At 41.1% G+C, this 23,879-nt stretch overlaps 1 protein-coding gene across 5 annotated transcripts in view; it reads left to right on the forward strand.

Moving 5' to 3' along the window:
* Window positions 1-23,879, forward strand: part of LOC140736154 (protein phosphatase EYA1-like) — a 279,757-nt gene that overhangs the window by 205,391 nt on the left and 50,487 nt on the right. For all 5 annotated transcript variants that reach the window (XM_073061988.1, XM_073061987.1, XM_073061991.1 and 2 more), the window contains one exon: window positions 17,954-18,043. In XM_073061988.1, coding sequence (XP_072918089.1) covers window positions 17,954-18,043 — 90 coding nt within the window. The remainder of the gene's footprint in view (window positions 1-17,953; window positions 18,044-23,879) is intronic.

Genomic DNA, 23,879 nt, shown 5'->3' on the forward strand with positions numbered 1-23,879 from the left:
ACAGTGGAGCTACTGCCTCAGAGCTTAGTGGCCTAGGTTTAATCTTGATTTCCTATGCTGTCTGTGTGAAGATTGTATGCTTCCCTGCGACCGCATTGACTTTCGCTATGTGCTCTGACTACAAAAAAAAACACGTGGGTTGGGAGGTAAATTCACTGCTTCAAATATGTAGGGTGGAATTCAGAGGAGAGTTTTTGGAATTGTGGAGAGATTAATATGGGTTAGGATAGTATGAAGATGGGTGTTTGATGGGCTGAATGGCCTGTTTCTGTGCTGTATCTCTCTATGACAATGACCCCCAATGTGCTTCGCAGCCTTTTAGATGTTTTTGAAGCATAACTACAGCAATCATGCACGTGTGGCGACACTGTAGTGTAGCAGTTGAGTAACACAGTGACAGTGCCTGCAATCGCAGTTCAAATCCCACCACTGACTTTAAAGAGTTTGTGCATTCTCTCCGTGACCATGTGGATTTCCTCTTGGGTGCTCCAGTTACCTCCCACAGTCCAAAGACATACAGATTAAGGTTCGTACGTTGTGGTCATGCTATGTTGGCACTGGAAGTGTGATGACACTTGTGCGCTGTCCCCGCCACATATTCAGGCAATGCTGCTCATGATGCAAATGATTCATTTCACTGTACGGTTTGATATACACGTGACAAATAAACCTAATCTTTGTCTTTAATCTTTAAACACACTGGACAGCGCAAGTGCATCATATGATTGTAAATAACTAGTGTGCACGTGAAAACCGGAATACAGATCTCTGATCAATGGCCACTTGTGATGGATCTGTACCCATAAGCAGTGGAGGTTACTCTTTACTCAAGAATACCCAAAAGATTACCTGCTATAAACCTTAATAAAGCTCTTATTTATGTTGGAATAAAATGATTAGAGCTTCATGCTTATGACTAGTTTGTGAATTATTTCTAAGGTCAGTCACAAGAGACATGGCAGACAAACTTAATAAGTATTTTGCATCAGTCTTCACTGTGGAAGATACTAGCAGTGTGCCAAACATTCAAGAGTGTCAGGGGGCAGAAGTGAGTACATTTGCTATTGCTAAAGAGAAAGTACGTGGGCTCCTAACTTTTCTGCTGTCACCCCAATGGAAGGAATTGGCTCCAGTCTCACTTGTCCCACCCCAGCACAAGGCTTAGGCTCCAGGCCCTCTCCCCCTACCTCCGCACCCACAGCACAGTCACAACTGGGTCTGTGGCCACTTAGCCCCTGTCCCGAAGGATTTCCATTTCCACCAATGTGCAACACCTGTTCACTTGTGTCATAGACCTTTGACCTGAGGAGTGAATGAAATTTGGAATGGGGACCAAAGGACAACCAGAACAGTTGTTAACTTCCTGATAATCTACCATCTTGGCTGTGGGAAAAATTCTAGGCCTACCCTTCCATCAGTAACTTAACAACAAAAGAAGGAACTTTACTGGCTAGTGTTTTTGTGAATATATTGTCAGTTGGAGTTATCTCCACATCTTTCTCTAAGTACTGTGATGAAAATACTTCTTGTGTCAGTGAAAATACTGCTGCCTGATAAAATCTATGACCACAAATGCCCAGTCTAAGATAGAATCACAAGAGTAATTTAGGCATTAACAGATGTCAGGCTAAATATATCCTTATAGAATAGACTTGGACACCCCTCAGATGCAAAGCACAGAATACACTGGGCATCCCACAGACGCCAGGCTAAATATATAGCCTTGGAATAGATTGGGCATCCCACGGATGCATGGCATAGAGTACACTGGGCATCCCAGAGATGCCAAGCTAAATATGTGTCCTTGGAATAGTCCTGCAGGTTCATGGTACAGAATACACTGGGCATCCAGCAAATGCCAAGCTGCAGATATGCCCAAGGAATAGACACTGCAAAAACAGAGCTAAAGGGTTCCAAAACATAATCCTGACCATGGTGGTAAGTCAAGAGAAAGAACAATGGAATATATTATTAAAGGTGACAGGCTACAAACTCTGGCAATTTAGCCTCAACCTACTGTATATTAAAGGCCTGGAGAACCACTTTCAGGTCAGAACAGAAGACCGTGGCCAACATTATCATAGGTATTTCTATGGCTGTGGCCTATAGAACCAAGGTAGCATAACGTTTAGCGTGACACAATGTTCCCTCTGAGCTGTGCACATGTGCGCACACACATCTTTTGCTACTAGCACATAAAGGAATTTAAACTGCGCACAAAAGGTTGTCACTCTCTACCTCACTGGTGAGCTTACAATGGGAAGTTCTGGTTGACTTTTTAAAGCATCATTTACCAAGCAAATTACATATGGATGGTGTGCAGAACCTCTTAAGTTCTTATTGACAGCGTTTTGCTAGCTGTTAAAATGAATACCTCTGTATATAAAATTCAGTGCGCACACGTTGTTGTCGCTGGGCAGAAAATTGCACAGCACAAGATTTTTGCACGCTGGTCATTACGAATTAGAGGGAACATTGACACAGCACTATTTCAATGCAGGGCATTCCAGAGTTCAGAGTTCAGTCCTGTGCCTTTTCTGAAGGAGTCTCTGTACGTCCTCCCCATGGACTGCACGGGTTTTCTCTGGGTTATCTGGTTTCCTCCCACAGTCCAAAGGCATACCAAGTAGATTAATTTGTCGTTGTAAGTATTCCAGTAATTAGGTTAGGGGTTAAACGGCATTGTAGATTGAAGAACTGGAAGGGCCGACTCCACACAGTATTGCTGAACGAAAATAAAACAGAAACAGCAGGCAGTGCTTGGTTGACATAATGTGTGTATATTTCTGCTGGGTGCATGAGGCTGTTTCACGTAAGTGGGTTAACAGGGGATGTAAATTGTCCCTAGTGTACGAGTGATGGGTAGAATCCCTATGGGTTATTCCTCTCCATGCCTTGTGGCACATCCAGTGGCAACCTTGCCATTTTTTTTTAGCATTTTGTCTGTTTTTTTACGAGGCTGACTTGCTAGCTCAACGTCCAACCCAGCATGGATGGAAAGTGTGCAAGGAGCCAACCGGATTCGAACCACTATCCTCAAACTCCAGTGCTGATGCCACTACACTACTGGCCAGCAGTATCCCCGTAGGAAGGATATTAACGGGCTTGAAAGAGTGCGGAGAAAATTTACAAGGATGTTGCTGGGACTTGAGGCCCTGAGTCATAAGGAAAGGTTGAATAGGTAGGGCTTTATCTACTGGAGTATAGGAGAATGAGGGGAGATTTGATAAGGGTGTGCAAAATCATGAGGGGTATGGATAGCGTAAATGCAAGCAGGCTTTTTCCATTGAGGTTGGGTGAGGCTAGAACTAAAGGCCATGGGTCAAGAGTGAAAGGTGAAATATTTAACAGTAACCTAAGGAGGAACTTCAGTAGTTATGTAGAAGCAAAATCATTAAGTACTAAGGAATCTCAAGGTAGTATATGGTGATATATGTACTTTGATAATAAATTTACGTAGAACTTTGAACGATGTGGAGGAAATTGGGAACTCATTTTCAGAAGGCAATGGATTCTGAGTAGACAGCACTGTCAGGTTGAGGAGTGGCCATGTTCTTTCTTGGAACCTAGGCTGGTTAAGCTGACTGAGGTGTAGGTTAACCAAGATGAATGGTGGAACGTTCTCGAGGGATGAGTGACCTACATCTGATCTTATGTAGCTTATCACGACATCAGGGAGTTAATTTTGGCAAAGTTCCCAGAAAATGAAGCATAGATAGCAACACTTTCTGAAAGCATATTAATTTGAATGAGTTAAAAACATTAAATACATGAATACTTAATTTTTAAGATCTTAAAGACAACTAACAAGATGAAGTTTATAGAGAGCACTGTATTCTATATGGTGCAAAAGCTCAAAGTAGTTATAGTAGGCTATTGTATCTATAGTATTCTAAGTATAAGGGAGTGGACTTTATTAAAATTAGACCTATATTCAATGTGGGTTTAATTGTGCGAGAGTCAACCAGAGGTTAGGCAGGGATTAGTGCATTGCTGAGGGCTCTTTGCAATAATCGAGATCCTCTCATTTCTAGTTAGAACACAAAGCCTGTTCCTAGCAAGCTAGAAGCTGACAGCAATAGTTTAATTACTTGGAAACGCTTATCACATTGACATGCCATTCTGTTTGACTGCAGTTACACATACACAAAAAAATACTCCGCCGTACCTGTTCAATCCTGCAATTATGTTGCAAGACTTCAAAACTAAACCGTACTTTCAGATAATAAAGATTTCCAAATTTACACGCAATGTCAACAAGCAGATGCTTAACTGTTTTAACCTTGTTGGACAAAAGCTTCAATGTCGTTTAAATATGATGCAAAAGCAGAATATGATAAAATGGGACTTCAGATCTGGTAGCCTTTGTAGAAGGAGGAAGCGAGGGATTATTTTCAGTGTGATGCTCTTTATCAGAAATTAAAATACACTCAGTGTTCACTTTTATTAGGTACCTCCTGTCTTCTGCTGTTGTAGCCTATCTACTTCAAGGTTCACTGTGTTGTGCATTCAGAGATGCTCTTCTGTACACCACTGTCGTAACGGATGGTTATTTGAGTTGCTGTCACCTTCCTGTCAGCTTGAACCAGTCTGGACATTCTCCCCTCTCATTAAAGCCGTTTTCGTCCACAGACCTGTCACCCACTGGATTTTTTTTGTTGTTTCTTGCACCATTCTATGTAAACTGTCGAGACTGTTGTGTGTGAAAATCCCAGGAGATCAGCAGTTTCCGAGATACTCAATCCACCCCATCTAGCACCAACAATTATTCCACGGTCAAAGTCACTTAGATCACGTTTCTTCCCCATTCTGATGTTTGGGCTGAACAACAACTGACCCTCTTGACCATGTCTGCATGCTTTTATGCATTGAATTGTTGTCTGATTAGATATTTGCATTAATGAGCAGGTGAACAGGTGTACCTAATAAAATAGATACTGAGTGTATTTTTATTGTGACTGAGCAGCAACTCAAACACAACTGTCCATGAACTGCACTTCATATGCTTTGTGACAATGTTTGAGTTGCTTATTTCATAGCTTGTGATACGTAACACCATCATATATCAATTTACCTAATGCCACCTCATCATGGGAACAGTAGGCACCAGGTGAGTTTGCATTACTACCTCTCTTAGGACAGTCACCTGGAGAATCAACAGCATAACCTTGCGCAGTGATCCAACCCCTACATAAGTAACATGTAAATGAAAACTGGGGCAGTTCCATGGGAGGTAAAAAATTGCAGGCTGTTTTCCCATTGTAATGCAAGGAAGCTCCTGGACCTGTCCCGTGAGCATCCAATGACTTGTAATGTATATCAGGAGGGCCCCTGTTGAATTTTCATTCACAAATGGGTAAAATCCAACCAAAATAGTTATTTTGAAGAAATTGAGGTTTCTGAAATATTCTGACTCTGACTCTGGTATCAGATTCAAGTACTGGCTCTCTCTCTTGCACACAAAAGTATATTCTCTGGCAGACACAAGGATATGTACACATTTGCACATGTGCACTAACGTTCACACAGCTCTCTCTGTCTCAATCTCCCTCCCTCTCTTCCTCTCCCTCTCCCCCTCTCTTTCATGCACGCACGCACACACACACACACACACAGTGTCTATCTCTGACACAAACAAATGGATCTGCAAACAGAAACAGTCTCTCTCACACACACACACACACACACACACACACTCACACTCTCTCTTTTACATATACTCAGGGGTTTATTTGTCACACACACGCACACACACACACACACACACACACACACACACTCTCTTTTACATATACTCAGGGGTTTATTTGTCACACACACACACACACACACACTCTCTCTCTTTTACATATTCTCAGGGGTTTATTTGTCACATACACACACACACACACACTCACACTCACACTCTCTCTTTTACATATACTCAGGGGTTTATTTGTCACACACATGCACACACACACACACACACACACTCTCTCTTTTACATATACTCAGGGGTTTATTTGTCACACACACACACACACACACACACACACACACACACACACACACACACTCTCTCTTTTACATATTCTCAGGGGTTTATTTGTCACACACACACACACACTCACACTCTCTCTTTTACATATACTCAGGGGTTTATTTGTCACACACACACGTACTTTCTCTTCTAGGTGCCCACAGAGAGAGACTGCTGGTAAGTGTGACCTTCACCAAGCACCCTGCAATCTCCTAAATTCTCCCACATCCAAAACAATCCTGGCCTCAGTTTCTATGACCAAATTCAGCCCACCCCCTCCAGACAAGCAACGTCTCTCCAACTACTAACATTGGCCTGACAGGCAACCAGCATCCTATTGACATTCACTTTGTCTAACAAGTCCAGATGACAGATATTAAATTCAGCCTACGATCACTACACCTGACTGACATCTACCACCAAACTATAGTTAACCTCGTTCCTGATCATTGATACCCACAACCCTGAGTTAGCCAATAATCAGAGCTCCCAGATTCACCTTTGCCCTCTGGATGATTGTAAACCCAAGCATCCCACCTCCGTCGCACCACCAACTGCCAGCAACCAAATCTCTCAGCAAGCCTTTCTTTAACAGTCGGTCCTCTGACCTTCCTTTCCCATCCTTGTGGCTCTCTAACTTACTGGCCCAGCTCGCAGACTTCCTTGCCACGAACACAAAAGAAAACTTGTGTAAGACCAATTGAGCAATGCTCAAAATCTTGGGCCTTGTGCACTATTAAATTTCGTAGCAGTAATCCCTCTAAACAGAAAGTGTATGAACATATTGTTCTAGGACTGTAAAATGCACCTTTTTGGGAACCATAAAATCTGAGCCTGTATCAGCTGCTACCACTCTGCTGGCCAGTGAATTGGGAGTGGGCTGGGATTACAGCAATACTTACAGCAGTCTATTTTACAGCAACCACCTTTATTTATTTATTCATCGTCCGCTGTAAAATACACAGTGCCCACTTTATTACGTCAAGCCTATACATCTGATCATTAACGCAAATATCTAATCAACCAATCATGTGGCAACTCAGTGCATAAAAGCATGCCGACATGGACAAGAAGTTCAGTTGTCTTTCAGACCAAACATCAGAATAGAGCAGAAATGTGGTCTAAGTGACTTTGATCGTGGAATGATTGTTGGTGCCAGATGGGGTGGCTTGAGTATCTCAGAAACTCCTGGGAATTTCACGCACAACAGTCCCTCGAGTTTACAGAGAATGTTGCAGAAAATAAAAAAACATCCAAAGAGCTGTAGTTCTGTTGGTGAAAACGCCTTGTTAATGAGAGAGGTCGGAGGAGAATGGCCAAACTGGCTCAAGTTGACAGGAAGACAACAGCAACTCAGATAACCACCCGTTACAACAGCAGTGTGCAGAAGAGCTTCTCTGAACGCAGAACGCATTAAACTTTGAAGTGGATGGGCCTCAGCAGCAGAAGACCACACTTAGTCCCACTCCTGTACCTAATAAAGTTGCCTCTGAGTGCAGAACAACATCCATTTACATATTTTGCTACGGGAAACTGTCTACAGAATCTGCATAATATCAGAACTTTCACAAAGCCATTAAGTAACAATAAAGTGAATGAATTGTGGAAAGTCATATAATACTAGCAGATGATTTCCCTAGAAAAATGCTGAAAATTAAATACAGGTTATGATCTTAAATTAATCTCAGCAGCATTATGGTATCTGGTCTTGATTAATGGGAATGATCCCAGTCATCTTTATTCCAGCTAAAAGTAATGGCATCAATATAAATAACCGTCCTTAGAGGCCACGTTTCAAACACCTATTCTTTTGACTATGATGTAGAGATCTTCTGCTTTCTCCCCTTATACATTCCCAATTCCCCCCACCTGCATTCTGCCTCTCCTCAAACAGATTAACAAAGCACAATTTTAAATTAGTCTTCTCAGATCTGGGTTGAACATTAGACTTGCCAACTTTAGGTAACTCCTTATTCTTTCTATCAGAACCTGTCTTCATTTTAGAGTCCTTCAGACGTACTGCATAAAAACAGGCCCTCTGGCCCATCACATCCATGCCAGTTCAGTTTGATTCAGGTTTTGCTTTGTATAATCTGTCTTATCGGGCATGTTCCACAGTTTTATCACCATATACACAGACAAAGAAGAATAATATGTTTACAAATGCCTCCAATAACCCCATTTCAATTCACCCCATCAGAGGTATTCTACTGAGCTTGTGTGAGACTAGAACTAGAGGTCATGGTTTAAGAGTGAAAGGTGAAATATTTAAGGGGAACCGGAAGGGGGAATTTCTTGGAATTAGAACTTTAGAAGCAAAATTGCTAAGTACCAATGAGTCTCAAGGTAGAATATAGTAATATACATCCTTCGATAATAAATTTACTTAGAACTTTGAACAATGTGGAGGAAGTCAGGAATGCATTTCAGAAGGCAATGGATTCTGAGTCAGACAACACTGTCAGGATATCCATTTTTTCTGTCTTGGTAACAACGTCAAGGGATAATGGAACAAAGTGCCAATGAATCTCAAGGAAGTATATGGTGAAGGGCCTACTGAATGCTGTATTGCTAAATAATAAAATAAATTTTAAAAACTTTTCCTGGCCTTTTAAACATTTACTTCTAAGATTAGTGTTTGCTCTTATATTTGAAACATACACTGCATCCTATTTTGAATGTTTGCTAATAGCTAATATTGTATTTGTGAATGAAAAAAGAAGAGCATGAATTCATATGACAGCTTACATGCACAAGTTATTTTCTTCCAATAGCACACTGCACTTTTTAAAGTAATAGCTGTGCCATATAATTTTTCAGTTAATCTATTTAGTTGATGTTCATTGAGAGATGAATGTTGGCCAGGACTTCAGGAGAACACACTGCTCTGCTTCACAGATGTGTCTCGATTTCATAAGCGTCTAGCTGAACAGACATTTAAGCCATCTCACTTCTGACAATGTAGCAACTCCCCCAGTGCTAACTAAAATAGTAGCAGAGATTTATGTGCTCGAGTTCTGGAGTGAAGTTTGGGCCCAAAGCCTTTTTAACTCAGAGGCCAAATGCTTCCACTGAGCCAAACTGACACTTGTATTTATGTGGAAGATGGAATTATTGGAGAAAGGTGCAAATAAACCTGAAATCACAATTTATAGCCAGATTTACACCTCAGGAATCATTTGTAATCAATCGTTAGCTCCTGTAATATTGGTGACCTGATACTTGTGACCCCCAGTTTACAAGGTGGTGTGAGGTGTGGGGGAAGTAGTGGAGATACATGCATAGAAACAGGCTAACTTGCAATTTTCCATAACATGGCACTATGCCATCTGTGTATGCAAGTTGCAAGAAGCACCAGCTGATAAAATATAGATTTTGTGTTGATCTATTTACTTTCTTTCACATAGATAATATGAGAGTGTATACTGTATCTCCAAACTTTGAGTAGTGATTTGTGAATCTTCTGGGCAGAAATAGTTTTTCCCTAACTTCCTTCAAATAATTATACCAATTTCCTTAATTTGTTGTCCCTTGGATTGGAACTGAGCTCCTTTTTAAGAGAAATGCACTCTGTGGCCACTTTATTAGATAGCTCCTGCAACTAATAAAGTAGCTTCTGAGTGCATGTTCACGGTCTTCTGCTGTTGTAGTCCATCTACCTCAAGGTTTGATGTGTTGTGCGTTCAGAGATGCTCTTCTGCGCACCGCTGTTGTAACATGTGGTTATTTGAGTTACTGTTGCCTTCCTGTCAGCTTGAACCAGTCTGGCCATTCTCCTCTGACCTCTCTCGTTAACGAGGTGTTTTCACTCACAGAGCTGCCGCTCACTGGATGCTTTTTGTTTTATTTTCGTGACATTCTCCATAAACTCTAGACTGTGTGAAAGTCACAGGAGAACAGCAGCTTCTGAGATTCTCAAACCACCCCATCTACTACCAACAATTTTTCCACTGTCAAAGCCACTTGGATCACATTTCAAGATTCAAGATTCAAAAACTTTATTGTCATTCTAACCGTACATCAGCTCTACAGGGCAGAATGAGAGCGTTTCCCAGGAGCAGTGCAATCATTACATAACAAACGCAACACTAAATAATAAACGTAACAATAAATAGTAAAACACAACAACCGCATGTCAGTTAAAAACAAGTTATAATTGTCCAGTGCAAGTTAAAAGTGTCCAAAGCAGAGTCAGGTAGAGCAGCTATTTAGCAGTCTGACTGCCTGTGGGAGGAAGCTGTTTAGTAGCCTTGTGGTTTTAGTTTTGATGCTCCTGTAACGTTTACCTGATGGCAGAAGAACAAACAGTTCATGGAGAGGGTGTGAGGGGTCTTTAATGATGTACCATGTCTTCTGGAGGCATCAACTCTGAAAGAGGTCTTGGACAGAAGGTAGGGAGACCCCAATAACCTTCTCTGCTCCCCTAACCACCCTCTGCAAGGCTTTTTTGTCAGCAGCACTGCAGCTGGAGTACCAGGTTGTGATGCAAAAGGTCAGCAAACTCTCAACCACTCCTCTGTAGAATGTAGTTAAGATGTTAGTGGGGAGTGAAGTGATGCTTGTTTAAGCATCCTCAAAAAGTGCAATCTCTGCTGGGCTCGTTTCACAATCCCAGTGGTGTTCCTGGACCAGGTGAGATTGTCCGAGATCTGCACCCCAAGGATCTTGATGTTTTCCACTCTCTCCACTGTGGAGCCGCTGATGCTGAGGGGTGTGTGCTTAGGCTGAGACCATCTGAAATCGACGACCTCCTTGGTTTTGGTGACATTAAGCATCAAGTTGTTGTCACTGCACCAGCTCTCTCGGTGCTTAGCACTATTCCCTCCCCGTTCTCATGTTTGGTCTGAACGACAGCAGAACCTCTTGACCTTGTCTGCATGCTTTTAGTCATTGCATTGCTGCCACATGATTGGCTGATTAGATAGTTCTATTAATGAGTGGGTGTATAGGTGTACCTAATAAGGTGGCCACTGATTGGACATCAATGTTAATCCACGTGGCGCACATTTTTAGAGATATACTTACATCGATATATAATGCACCTAGTATTTATATTTTACAGCTCTCATAATTTAATACATCTACTAAGTTGTCTGATGATATCATACATATATTTTAGGCCTTCCATTGTTTTATACACCAAAGCATCATCTTTTTCAGGTTGCAAAGAATTAAGTTTATTTCCCTTGGATTTTACAGCAAAAGGTTCTTTATATTTTAGACTTGGAAATGTACCTCTCTGGATCAGACTGCTGGAGTATATTCCAAGTTGACACAGCCCACAGCTGAAGTTCACCTGACACCTGCTAATCAATTTCAGTCAAGATTGATTGATTGATAAATGCTAATCAACAGACAGAGAGGACCTCGTCTGCTCGCCTTCAAAGGAAAACCATGGGACCATTTTTTGCCATTGATGGGGATAGGTACTGTAGAATCTGGGTTAACACCCTCTCAGAGACAAGCACAGCTGACACAACAGCACTCTCTCAGTACTGCACTCCGATTCTGGTACTCCAAGCTGCTGAATGAGACTTAAGCCCATTGCCCTGAGTCTTAGGGGCAAGAGAACATTCAACAGAGTTAGAATGTTCCCAATTAATCAAACAAGTACCTGTAGAAAATATTGATCTGCTCCTTCCTATTTTGCTCAAAAATCAGGGCTTTGTGAAATTAGATTTAATTTTAATTTTATAGATAAAAATCAAGTCAATTTATTTGTCTTTTAACTATATACATGTATATGTCAATGTTTCTCTGGACTAGGGTGTAAAGCACTGTAGTATACATAACACACAATAACACTAGAAAGTAAGGATGAAATCATATAACCATATAACATATAACAATTACAGCACCGAAACAGGCCATCTCGGCCCTTCTAGTCCGCACCGAACACTTACTCTCACCTAGTCCCACCTACCTGCACTCAGCCCATAACCCTCCATTCCTTTCCTGTCCATATACCTATCTAATTTTTTTTTAAATGACAAAATCAAACCTGCCTCTACCACTTCTACTGGAAGCTCGTTCCACACAGCTACCATTCTCTGAGTAAAGAAGTTCCCCCTCGTGTTACCCCTAAACTTTTGCCCCTTAACTCTCAACTCATGTCCTCTTGTTTGAATCTCCCCTATTCTCAATGGAAAAAGCCTATCCACTTCAACTCTATCTATCCCCCTCGTAATTTCAAATACCTCTATCAAGTCCCCCCTCAATCTTCTATGCTCCAAAGAATAAAGACCTAACTTGTTCAACCTTTTTCTGTAACTTAGGTGCTGAAACCCAGGTAACATTCTAGTAAATCTCCTCTGTACTCTCTCTATTTTTTTTGACATCTTTCCTATAATTCGGTGACCAGAACTGTACACAATACTCCAAATTTGGCCTCACCAATGCCTTGTACAATTATAACATTACATCCCAACTCCTATACTCAATGCTCTGATTTATAAAGGCCAGAATACCAAAAGCTTTCTTCACCACCCTGTCCACATGAGATTCCACCTTCAGGGAACTATGCACCATTATTCCTAGATCACTCTGTTCTACAGCATTCCTCAATACCCTACCATTTACTATGTATGTCCTATTTTGATTAGTCTTTCCAAAATGTAGCACCTTACACATATCAGCATTAAACTGCATCTGCCATCGCTCAGCCCACTCTTCTAACTGGCCTACAAATCTACAGATGAATTACACATAATAGTTACGAAAATCAATTCAGGCTGAAACTAGTTTTACCCTGTCTTTAATGCTTCACTAACTTGCAATGCTGAGTTAAATCTGGGCTGCTCAAAATCAGGGTAATTATGATCCACCATCCCTGTCCCCAAGCACTGGTACTCTGTTATATCAGAAACCTTTGATAGGTGAAGTTAATTTACATCCTGAATGTGTTTTCTATCACTTAGTAACTACAAGAAGGGGTTTCTGTTATGTTATAAGGGTCTCGCAGGGGTCACATTTTAATGTTGATTCTATGCTACATCGAGAGAATCTGATACCAACCTCTAAGGAATCAACCACACAGGACCATTCAAATCTGGCATAAACTGCTCCTAGTTGACATCCTTTTGAGTGCTGAGGTCAAACTGACACAAAAAAAAAAACAAATTTCAAGGTCAAATTCTCTAATTGGCAATTATTATATGTGAGAATGGAAATAATGAAATGAAAGATGGAGAAATTCAAACATCTTTTTTTACCCATTACAAAAATGCAACCTTCCTTTTTTGAGCATTTAAGTTACAACACTCACTGAGACAGAGCTAAGCTGAGAATTGAACTCTTATACAATCATCCTAAGAACTATGGACAACACTCCGATGAAATGCATCATGCTCATCTAACCAGAGTAATGACTGGACATGAAAACATCAGAGTTATATACACTAGAAGCAGATCCACAGGCAGATCATTCATTTCACAATGATGAGGTTTAGAACTCTTGTGGGAATTGGGTGCTCAGAGTGAGGGTGACAAGCCAGAAAGATATTTTAAGATAGTAATTTAGTTAAAAAGAGAGAAAGATGGACATTTATGTGGTTGCTTTTATGTAGAATCATAAGACATCATCTTTGGACTCCGTCTATGCCTCTCACTGCCTCATTAAAGCAGCCAGCATAATCAAAGACCCCACCCTCTCCAGCATTCTCTCTTCCCCCCTCTCCAGCATTCTCTCTTCCCCCCTCTCCAGCATTCTCTCTTCTCCCCTCTCCAGCATTCTCTCTTCCCCCCTCTCCAGCATTCTCTCTTCTCCCCTCTCCAGCATTCTCTCTTCTCCCCTCTCCAGCATTCTCTCTTCCCCCCTCTCCAGCATTCTCTCTTCTCCCCTCTCCAGCATTCTCTCTTCTCCCCTCTCCAGCATTCTCTCTTCCCCCCTCTCCAGCATTCTCTCTTCTCCCCTCTCCAGCATTCTCTCTTCTCCCCCCTCCAGCATTCTCTCTTCCCCCCTCTCCAGCATTCTCTCTTCCCCCCTCTCCAGCATTCTCTCTTCTCCCCTCTCCAGCATTCTCTCTTCCCCCCTCTCCAGCATTCTCTCTTCTCCCCTCTCCAGCATTCTCTCTTCCCCCCTCTCCAGCATTCTCTCTTCTCCCCTCTCCAGCATTCTCTCTTCTCCCCTCTCCCATTGAGTACAAGATACAAAAGCCTGGAAGTACATACCAAAAGGCTAAAGGACGGTTCTATCCCACTGTTAACAGACTCTTGAATGGACCTCTTGTACAATAAAATGGACTTCTGACTTTAAAATCTACTCATTATGATCATTGTTTGCCTGCACAGCATTTTAGTAGTTTTTACACATTATTGTTGTTTTATCTTATTCTTGCTCAATGGTTTGTGTAATAATTTGATCTGTACAAACAGTATCCATAGCAAGCTTAAACATAAGAGATTCTGCAGAGGCTAGAACTCCAGGGTAACACAAACGAAATGCTGGAAGAACTCAGCAGGTCAGGTAGCATCTACAGAGGGGAATAAAAAGACAACATTTCCAGCCGAGACCCTTCATCGGGATCATCAAACCTGACCTACTGAGTTTCTCCAGCATTTTGTGTGTGCTGCAAGACTAGCTTTACTCTGTATGTTGGTACATGTGACAATAATAAACCAGGTACCAATGTTAATAAGGTGTAGAATAGGCCTTTTGGCCCATTTAGTCTGTGACCACTAAGGCCCTACCTACAGTATTCCCAGTTTATTCCCATCAACTCACATTCTCAATTCCCTCTCAACTACACACTCGGGGCATCTTAAGGTGGGAGGAAATCTAAAGGACGCCCAAGCATGTCATAGAGAGAACACACAAGCTCCACAGAGACAGAACTGGAAGACAAGGTCTGAACTGAGGACTCAGTGCAGCAAGGCAGCTGTTCAACTCTACATTACTCTTCCACCTCCAGATTTCACAACGACTACTCACCACCACTGAAATTCTGTTGTAATACAGACAACATAGCAGTCAATTTACACTAAACTGAGGAGAACCTGGTGGTGTGTGTTAGTGAAAGCAGTAGTATTGCAGAATTCAACCATGTTAACAGTACTGCTCTGAATTAGATACCAACTATAAAGCATGTGAATATATCTTTACACACACAATTGGAATAAGCTGAAGAACATGGTTACTGGTAGGTTTTCCCAGATTACCTTCTATTCCAGTGATATCTCATTCTTGCATTTGACGCTTTGATAGGACTACTGGGTTATGACATGTCGATCATATACTAAGAATATTTCACATTAGGTTCCAGTGAGTGGGCAATGGAACTGTTTCTTCGCCCAAGCTATCAGACTCCTCAATACCCAGAGCCTGGACTGATGCCTTATGCCCTATTGTCTTGCTTATTATTTATTGTAATGCCTGCACTGTTTGTGCACTTTATGCAGTCCTGGGTAGGTCTGTAGTCCAGTGTAGTTTTTTTCTGTGTTTTACATAGTTCAGTCTAGTTTTAGTACTGTGTCATGTAACACCATGGTCCCGAAAAAATGTCTCATTTTTACTATGTACTGTACCAGCAGTTATGGTCGACATGACAATAAAAGTGACTTGACTTGACTTGACTTGACTTGAAAGGGAGAAGACCTTGTATTTATAAAGGCCTTTTTCATGTCCATGTCAGGATAGCCTGAAGTACTTTACAGTGAATTGAATGTTTTAAAGGATAATCTCTATTATAGGGAAAATGGCCAATTTTTTGAATAACAAGTTCCCAGAAAGGTCAGTGCAATAATCGTTAGATAGATGGCTTTCAAGGTGTTGACTGAAAAATAGTTATTAGCTTTGTCACCAGGGATAACCATTTTGTCTTCCATGAAATACAGAAATAAAAATTCAACTCAAAATCACTATATATATTGTAAAATCTTGCCAACACTTATTAGGTAAGCATTGCCACATGTCAGTATTTCACTCATTTATTCCTAAGTGTGCAGCATAAGGTATTGGGCTTGACTCTGGTTGAAGCAGTGCAGCAGTGAAGGAGTGCTACATGGATTATTGTGTGGAGGAATCCCAGCATTCCAATGCTACTCCCATTGTCACATGTTCTCCCTGGTGTTCTGGGCAATATTTGTTCCTCAACCAATATCTTTCAGCCGATCATCTGTTTCTATCACACCACTGTTTGTAGCATTGTGATATTCCAAAGTTCAAACTTAAAACTTCAAAGTAAACTTATTATCAAAATACATTATCTTGATTCATTATTCATTATCTTGCGGGCATTCACAGTAAATACAAATACAAAGAAACACAATAGAATCAATGAAAAAACACACACAACAAAGGCGGGCAGATTGTGCACAATTTGCTCTATGTGCTTCCAGCATTACAATAGTAATCCACATTTTCAATGTGCTCAATTGACTAAGCTTTTTATTATGCCCAAAATTTGTGAGGGTGATATTTCTGTTCTCATTGGATCCTATTGTTCCCTGGGGGTCACACACCAAGGCAGACAACAACTGCTACTGGAAAACCATCAACTCAGTGGAAGACAGCCCTTGGTCTACTTGAAACTTGTGGGTCTCCCGGAACAGCGAAATGTCTGTAAGGGAATGCTGCCAACTGGCACATCCCAAGAGTACGAGCTTAAAGAGGCACTGAAGCTTGGTGCAGTCAAAGCAAAGACATTGTGAGGAAGAACCACAGTCTACATCCCTTCCACTACTCCCATGGAGAGGCTGAACGAGGTGGAGAAGTCCCTCAAACATTGAAATGGTGTATCACACCAGGGACCACATAAGTGGCAATGATGCAATGGTTTAAATAAGAGTGTTAACACTACTGAATTAATTGACCCTATGACACTAAAAATATAAAACTTTGGCACTGTTTTATTCTTTTGTATATTTTTTTTACTATGAATAAAGTTTATTTTTGGAAAAGAACAATCCCATCGGGCTGAACTCTTTCCTTGAATTACAGCCATGCCTACACAAGTCCTGTAATTGGAATACACTTTTGGATCTCTCAATGACTTCATGTCCTCATTTCTACGGTTGTTTCAGGAGGAGGAGTGGGCCTCAGGCAATACAGACAGCTGTTTACCACCCTGACAGCAGGCTGACAGTGCAAACTACCAGAAAGCCTTCTCATGATTTCCAAATATCTGTGACAATCAGAGATACATGTAAATAATTGAACACAACACTTAATTATTCTTAAATTTTAAAATAATAAATTTTTTAAAATCATATTAAATTGCTGTTATTTAACTTAAATTTATTGGGTAATAAACAGTGTCAATAAATTTAGTGAAATATACTTTGCTAATATGGTCAGCAATCTCATTCATATGAATGAGGCTATGCTGAATATACAGCTGTCAAGTTTAGGAGCCAGACACAAAGTGTGGTTGATGCATTTGCTTAGCAAATTGTGGAACAGCAGTTAGACTCATTGACAAATCCAGGCACAGACCAGGATGACAGGCAGATTTGATTCTGACCTCAGTGTGCTTCCCACATTGCAGTGGGAAGCCCAGAATACACTGATGTACCATTACAGCCTGTTGACTATTGTCTGCAGATTCATTGATCAGCCATCAGCGACAGCCAGCCTATCATTGTGTCAACGTTATGCAGATACAAGCTGGTTTGCGCGGGAAACATTACTCAACTGGAGTGTTCTTGTCTCAGACCTTACATGTAATCTGTGTTCGTGTAATGTCTACACTGATCAATCAGTTAACAAATTGATCTTAAGTCTTTATAAAGTTCAAAGTTAATTTACTATCAACATATGTATAATGTATATCACCATATACTACCCTGAGACTTATTTTCTTGATATTTTGATAATGAGAAAATTATTCAAATAAATTATTTTTCAAGATTCAAGTAAATAGGTCGTCATATTCATGAACTCTCCAAAAGTCATTAGTAGATCTTCAAATTGAAGCTTAAATCTCTACTTTTTGACAGGATACACCCACAGCAGTGTCCCTTGGATTGCGAATGGAGGAGATGATTTTTAATTTGGCTGATTCACATCTATTCTTCAACGATTTAGAGGTAAGGAAGAGATTTTATTTATCTAAACAAAGCAAAGGCATCTCAGAATACTATTTTATGGTTTTGAAATGACCCACATTAGCCCACGTAAGTCTAGAGGCAGCGCTAAGATTTAGGATTCCCAATCTAATCCTCTCTGCTTTCCTTCCTCACTTAAGGATTTACGCATTGCATCTTTCAAAAATAGGTGGGAGGGCATGTGGCAATGAAGGAAGTTGGACTCCACAACAGAATATAGATAAGCTGCATGAAAGGGCAAAAGTTAGCTGATGGAGTTTATTGTGGGGAATTGCGAGGTCATGCGCTTCAAAAGGCAGAGTATTATCTAAATGGAGAGAGGTTGTAAATGAGTTGAATATAGTTGGATCCAGGTGTTCTTGTGTATGAAAGAGAAAAAAGTCAGCGTGCAGGTGCAGCAAGTAATTAAGGCACAGGACATATTGGCCTTTATTGCTGGGGGCTTGGAATTTTAAAATAGAGAACTATTGTTACAATTCTGGAGCATGTTGGTGAGACACCACCTGGAATACTGTGTATAGTTTTGGTCCACTTATCTAAGAAAAGATGCATCAGCACTGGAAGCAGTCCAAAAGAGAATCGCTTGAACTAGTTTCTGGAATGAGAGGCTTGTCTTACTACCGCAAATTTTCTAAGAAGTTGCATCTCTATTCTTTAGATTTTAGAGAAAAATGGGTGATCTTAATGGAACATATGAAATGCTGAAGGGCATGACCAGGTAGACATTGAAGTGCTTCTACAAGTTGGAGGGACTTGAATGAAAGGATGTTGTTGCAAGATAAGAGGGAGATCATTTATAACTGAGATACTTCAGGGAGTTTCCTCACAGAGTGGTGAATCTCCAGAATTCTCTAAACAGAGGGTGCCGGAGGCTCAATCGGTGAAGATTCTCAAAGGGGGGGGCAGATAAATTGCTAGATACATTGTTGAAAAATCAGCCAATGGAGAGCCATGTGGAAGTGAGGCCATGGGCAGATCCACCACAATCATATCAAATAAGAGTTGGGTGTGCAGGTTTGAAAAACCAGGTAGCCTACTCCTACTCATTGTGTGTCTTCCTGCATGATTAAGTTTAGTCAGGACACTAATGCCCCTTTATGTGGCTTGGCATACATTTTTGTTTGATAACAGTCTGGAGAAGCATCTTTGGGCATTTTGGTAAGTAAAATGTTTTGGATAAACAAAGTTATTGTTGTATGTTCATAAACAAGCAGTGTTATAATTGAGATGAATGTTTCAATGACTATCAGGCATTTTAAAATGGCACTCATTCAGCTCATCAACAAGAAATCCCTCAGATAGAAATCCTTTATCTCATTTCTCCTTAAGACATCACTTCCATCTCGGAGGTGTGTCTACTGGCAATGGAAATCCTCCACTACAGTATATTAGTGACCATACAGAATGGGTAAGCCTGAGTAGACTCTCTTAAGGTTATTCAGCTATGGTGTGAAAAGTATTTCAGTAGAAATCATTCCTCGATGGTAGTATTGAACAAGTATTGGCAACCTGGTTTAGCATTGAACAATTATTGGCAATCTAATAGTGAATTCAGTTTTTAGCATAAAGAAGAGGAAACCCAATGTGATGCAGCCTGTTTTGCATACCACCAACGCAAAATTGATCATTCTAAGTAGAACATCATAGAACAATACAGCACAAAGCAGACTCTTTGGCCGATGATATTGTGCAGACCTGTTAACCTACTCCAAGATCAATCTAACCCTTCCCTCCCACATAGCCCTCCATTTTGCCTATCCAAGAGTCTCTTAAATGTCTTCAATGTATCTGCCTCTACCACTACCCTCAGCAGTGTGTTCCATGCACTTACCACTCTCTGTGTGGAAAACCTACCTCCAATGTACCCCTGCACTTCCCTCCAATCACCTTAAAAATTTGCCCCCTTGTTATTGCCATTTCCACCCTGGGAAAAAGTCTCTGGCTATCCACTATACCTATGCCTTTTATCATTTTGTACACCTCTATCAAGTCTCCTCTCATACTCCTTTGCTCCAAAGTCCTAGCTTGCTCAACCTTTCCTCTTAAGACATGCTCCAATCCAGGCAGCATCCTCGTAAATCCCCTCTGCACTCTCTGAAAACATTCCACTTAATGAGGTGACCAGAACTGAACACTGTACTCCACATGTGGTCCAACCAAAGGTGGAACATTACCTCATGGCTCTTGAACTCATCCCGCAAAGGACAACACTTGCGTGGCTATCTACTTGCGTGGCAACTTTGGGGGATCCGTGCACTCGGACCACAAGATCCTTCTGTTCCTCCAAGTCTATTTCTGCCCTTGATAAATTATATCAGCACTGTCGCCTTTTCCACCTAGGGCCAATGGATGTCAGCTAACAGCCTTGGCTGATTCCTTCCCCCTGTTTCAGAGAACCAGGCAAATTGCCTCCAGTATTTCACCAGCAATCTATCCTGGGAGCCTTCCCCTTTGAATGCCTCAGTGTCATGCCAGGTGGCACATTTACCCATTGACCTGCATTCACTCTCAGTGATGGACTGTTTTAGTGTATGCAGCTGTGTTGGTGAATCTGATTATTTATAATTCTATACATTTGTATATATTAAATCCACTCTGCTCAATAAAATGTACTTATCCATGGATGAGATGGGTATACTTGCAATAAAGCTGTGTTTCTTGGACATATTTTGTTAGTATTCAAACAACATCAGGCATGTATATACAAAAAATGGGGCAGGTAATCTGAACTCACTTCCTGTCTGTAATATTTGAAAGAATTTCCTCACTCAGTAACATGATAATCCACTGCACAATATGTCTCTAATATTCTCTACCTCTGCCATCAAACTATAGAATGGTGATATTCTCTACTCCTTTTATTGATACTGACATAATATATAGAATCTGCAAAATAGCAAGATAGAAAGATTGCTCTCCTATCAGGAATTCTTGAATTTTGGGCACCAAATCTCATACAATCATATTTGAAGCCAATTAGTCACCCGTCATCAAGGACACTAACTGTCCTTGTCATGCTCTTTTCTTGCTTCTGCCATCAGGAAAGTGGAACTGTATCGAAGCCTTAGGTCTCCGTCCCCCAAGTTCAGGGATAGGGATTACCCTTCAACCATTAGGCTCCTGAACCAGTGTGGATAACTTCACTCACCCAAAACTCTGAAGTGATTCCACACTCTATGGACTCAATTTCAATGACTCTACAATTCATGTTCTCAGTATTATTTATTTGTTTGTTTGCTTGTTTATTTATTTGTTGCGCAAAATTGTCTACTCTTGCACATGGGTTGTCAGTCTTGGTTTGTACTTTGTCATTGATTCCAGTGTATTTTTCTGTTCTCCAGTGAGTACTTACTTATGTACTGCCTGCTGGTATTTAGGACAGCAATGAAGGTCTCTGCCTGTCCTGGGCCATTCAGACGTAGAAGAATTCTTCATTGCTCTTTCCGTAACAATGTTGTTTTACCTGGTCAGTGTTGTTAGCCCTGAGCTGAACCCCGCACCCCCAACACCCAAACCTGGAGGACCAGTGGACCTTTGACCCTAACAAGAGCCAAAGCATATAGCCCTGACTCCAGCCAACATAGCTCTCTGGGTCATTGAGGCAATCAAATCTACAAACCATGACGTGGTTGTAGTCTGTTTGAAGGTCTACTGTGAATGCCTGCAAGAAAATGAATCTTAGGGTAGTATATGGTTGCATATACATACTTTCATAATAAATTTTCTTTGAATTTTGAAAAAAATAAGATAAACCGTTAGCTTTGAATTTGCAGTAGTATTGACCGCCAAATTATTGAAATGTACGAATCTCACTCCAAGACATTGATAACAGTATGAGGATCTCTGTATTAGTGGCTTAACCCATAAAATGCAACATCAATATGAATAAATCAGTGCATCATCACTAACTGTATTGTTTGCAGCCACCTCTACTCCAATCAAGGGAAATAGTTTGAACTAATGTGAAATTAAGTAAGTTATCAACTATTATTGCGTATTGCACTAATATATATCATTTCCATGATCATTCAGAAAGATTGATGTCCTGTTCACAAAGTATGTTTGGTCAGTGAGTTTTCCATAAGACGTTAAGATGGAGGAGCAGAATTGGGGCATTCAGTTCATTGGGTTTGCTCTCCTGTTTGATCTTGACTGATTTATTTTCTCCCAAATCCATTCTCTTACCTTCTCCCCACAATCTTTGACACCCTTACTAGTCAAGAGCCTATCAATCTCTGCTTTAAATATACCCAAATGACTTGATCTCCACATCCATCTGTGGCAATGAATTCCATAGTTTGACCAGCTTCTGGCTAAAGAAATTCTTCCTCATCACTTTTCTAAAGGGGCATCCTTCTGTTCTGAGGCTGTCCTAAACCTTACCACTATTGGAAACCTAGAACACAATACAGGCCCTTTGGCCCACAAAATTGTGTTGAATATGTCCCTACCTTAGAAATTACTAGGCTTACCTATAGCCCTCTATTTTTCTAAGCCCCGTGTACCTATCCAAAAGTCTCTTCAAAGACCTTATCATATCTGCCTCCACCACCGTTGCCGGCAGCCCATTCCACTCACTCACAATCTCTGCGTAAAAAACTTACCCCTGACATCTCCTCTGTACTTACTCCCCAGCACCTTAAACCTGTGTCCTCTTGTGGCAACCATTTCAGCCCTGGGAAAAAGCCTCTGACTATCCACACGATCAATGCCTCTCATCATCTTATACACCTCTATCAGGTCACCTCTCATCCTCCATCGCTCCAAGGAGAAAAGGCTGAGTTCACTCAACCTGTTCTCATAAGGCATGCTCCCCAAACCAGGCAACATCCTTGTAAATCTCCTCTGCATCCTTTCTATGGTTTCCACATCCTTCCAGTAGTGAGGTGACCAGAACTGAGCACAGTACTCCAAGTAGGGTCTGACCAAAGTCCTATATAGCTGCAACATTACCACTCAGCTCCTAAATTCAATTTCATGATTGATGAAGGCCAATACACCATACGCCTTCTTAATCACAGAGTAAACCTGTGCAGCTGCTTTGAGTGTCCTATGGACTCGGACCCCAAGATCCCTCTGATCCTCCATACTGCCAAGAGTCTTACCATTAATACTATATTCTGTCATCATATTTGACCTATCAAAATGAAACACTTCACACTTATCTGGGTTGAACTCCATCTGCCACTTCTCAGCCCAGTTTTGCATCTTATCAATGTCCCACTGTAAACTCTGACAGCCCTCCACACTATCCAGAACACCTCTAACCTTTGTGTCATCAGCAAACTTACTAACCCATCCCTCCACTTCCTCATCCAGGTCATTTATAAAAATCACGGAGAGAAGAGTCCCAGAACAGATCCCTGAAACACACCACTGGTCACCAACCTCCATGCAGAATATGACCCATCGACAACCTCTCTTTGCCTTCTGTGGGCAAGCCAGTTCTGGATCCACAAAGCAATGTCCCCTTGGATCCCATGCCTCCTTATTTTCTCAATAAGCCTTGCATGGGGTACCTTATCAAATGCCTTGCTGAAATCCATATACACTACATCTACTGCTCTTCCTTCATCAATGTGTTTAGTCACATCCTCAAAAAATTCAATCAGGCTCGTAAGGCATGACCTGCCCTTCACAAAGCCATGCTGACTATTCCTAATCATATTATACCTCTCCAAATGTTCGTAAATCCTGCCTCTCAGGATCTTCTCCATCAACTTACCAACCACTGAGGTAAGACTTACTGGTCTATAATTTCCTGGGCTATCTCTACTCCCTTTCTTGAATAAAGGAACAACATTCGCAACCTTCCAAT

This window comes from Hemitrygon akajei, chromosome 11 (genome assembly GCF_048418815.1).
Source record: "Hemitrygon akajei chromosome 11, sHemAka1.3, whole genome shotgun sequence".
NCBI lineage: Eukaryota > Metazoa > Chordata > Chondrichthyes > Myliobatiformes > Dasyatidae > Hemitrygon > Hemitrygon akajei.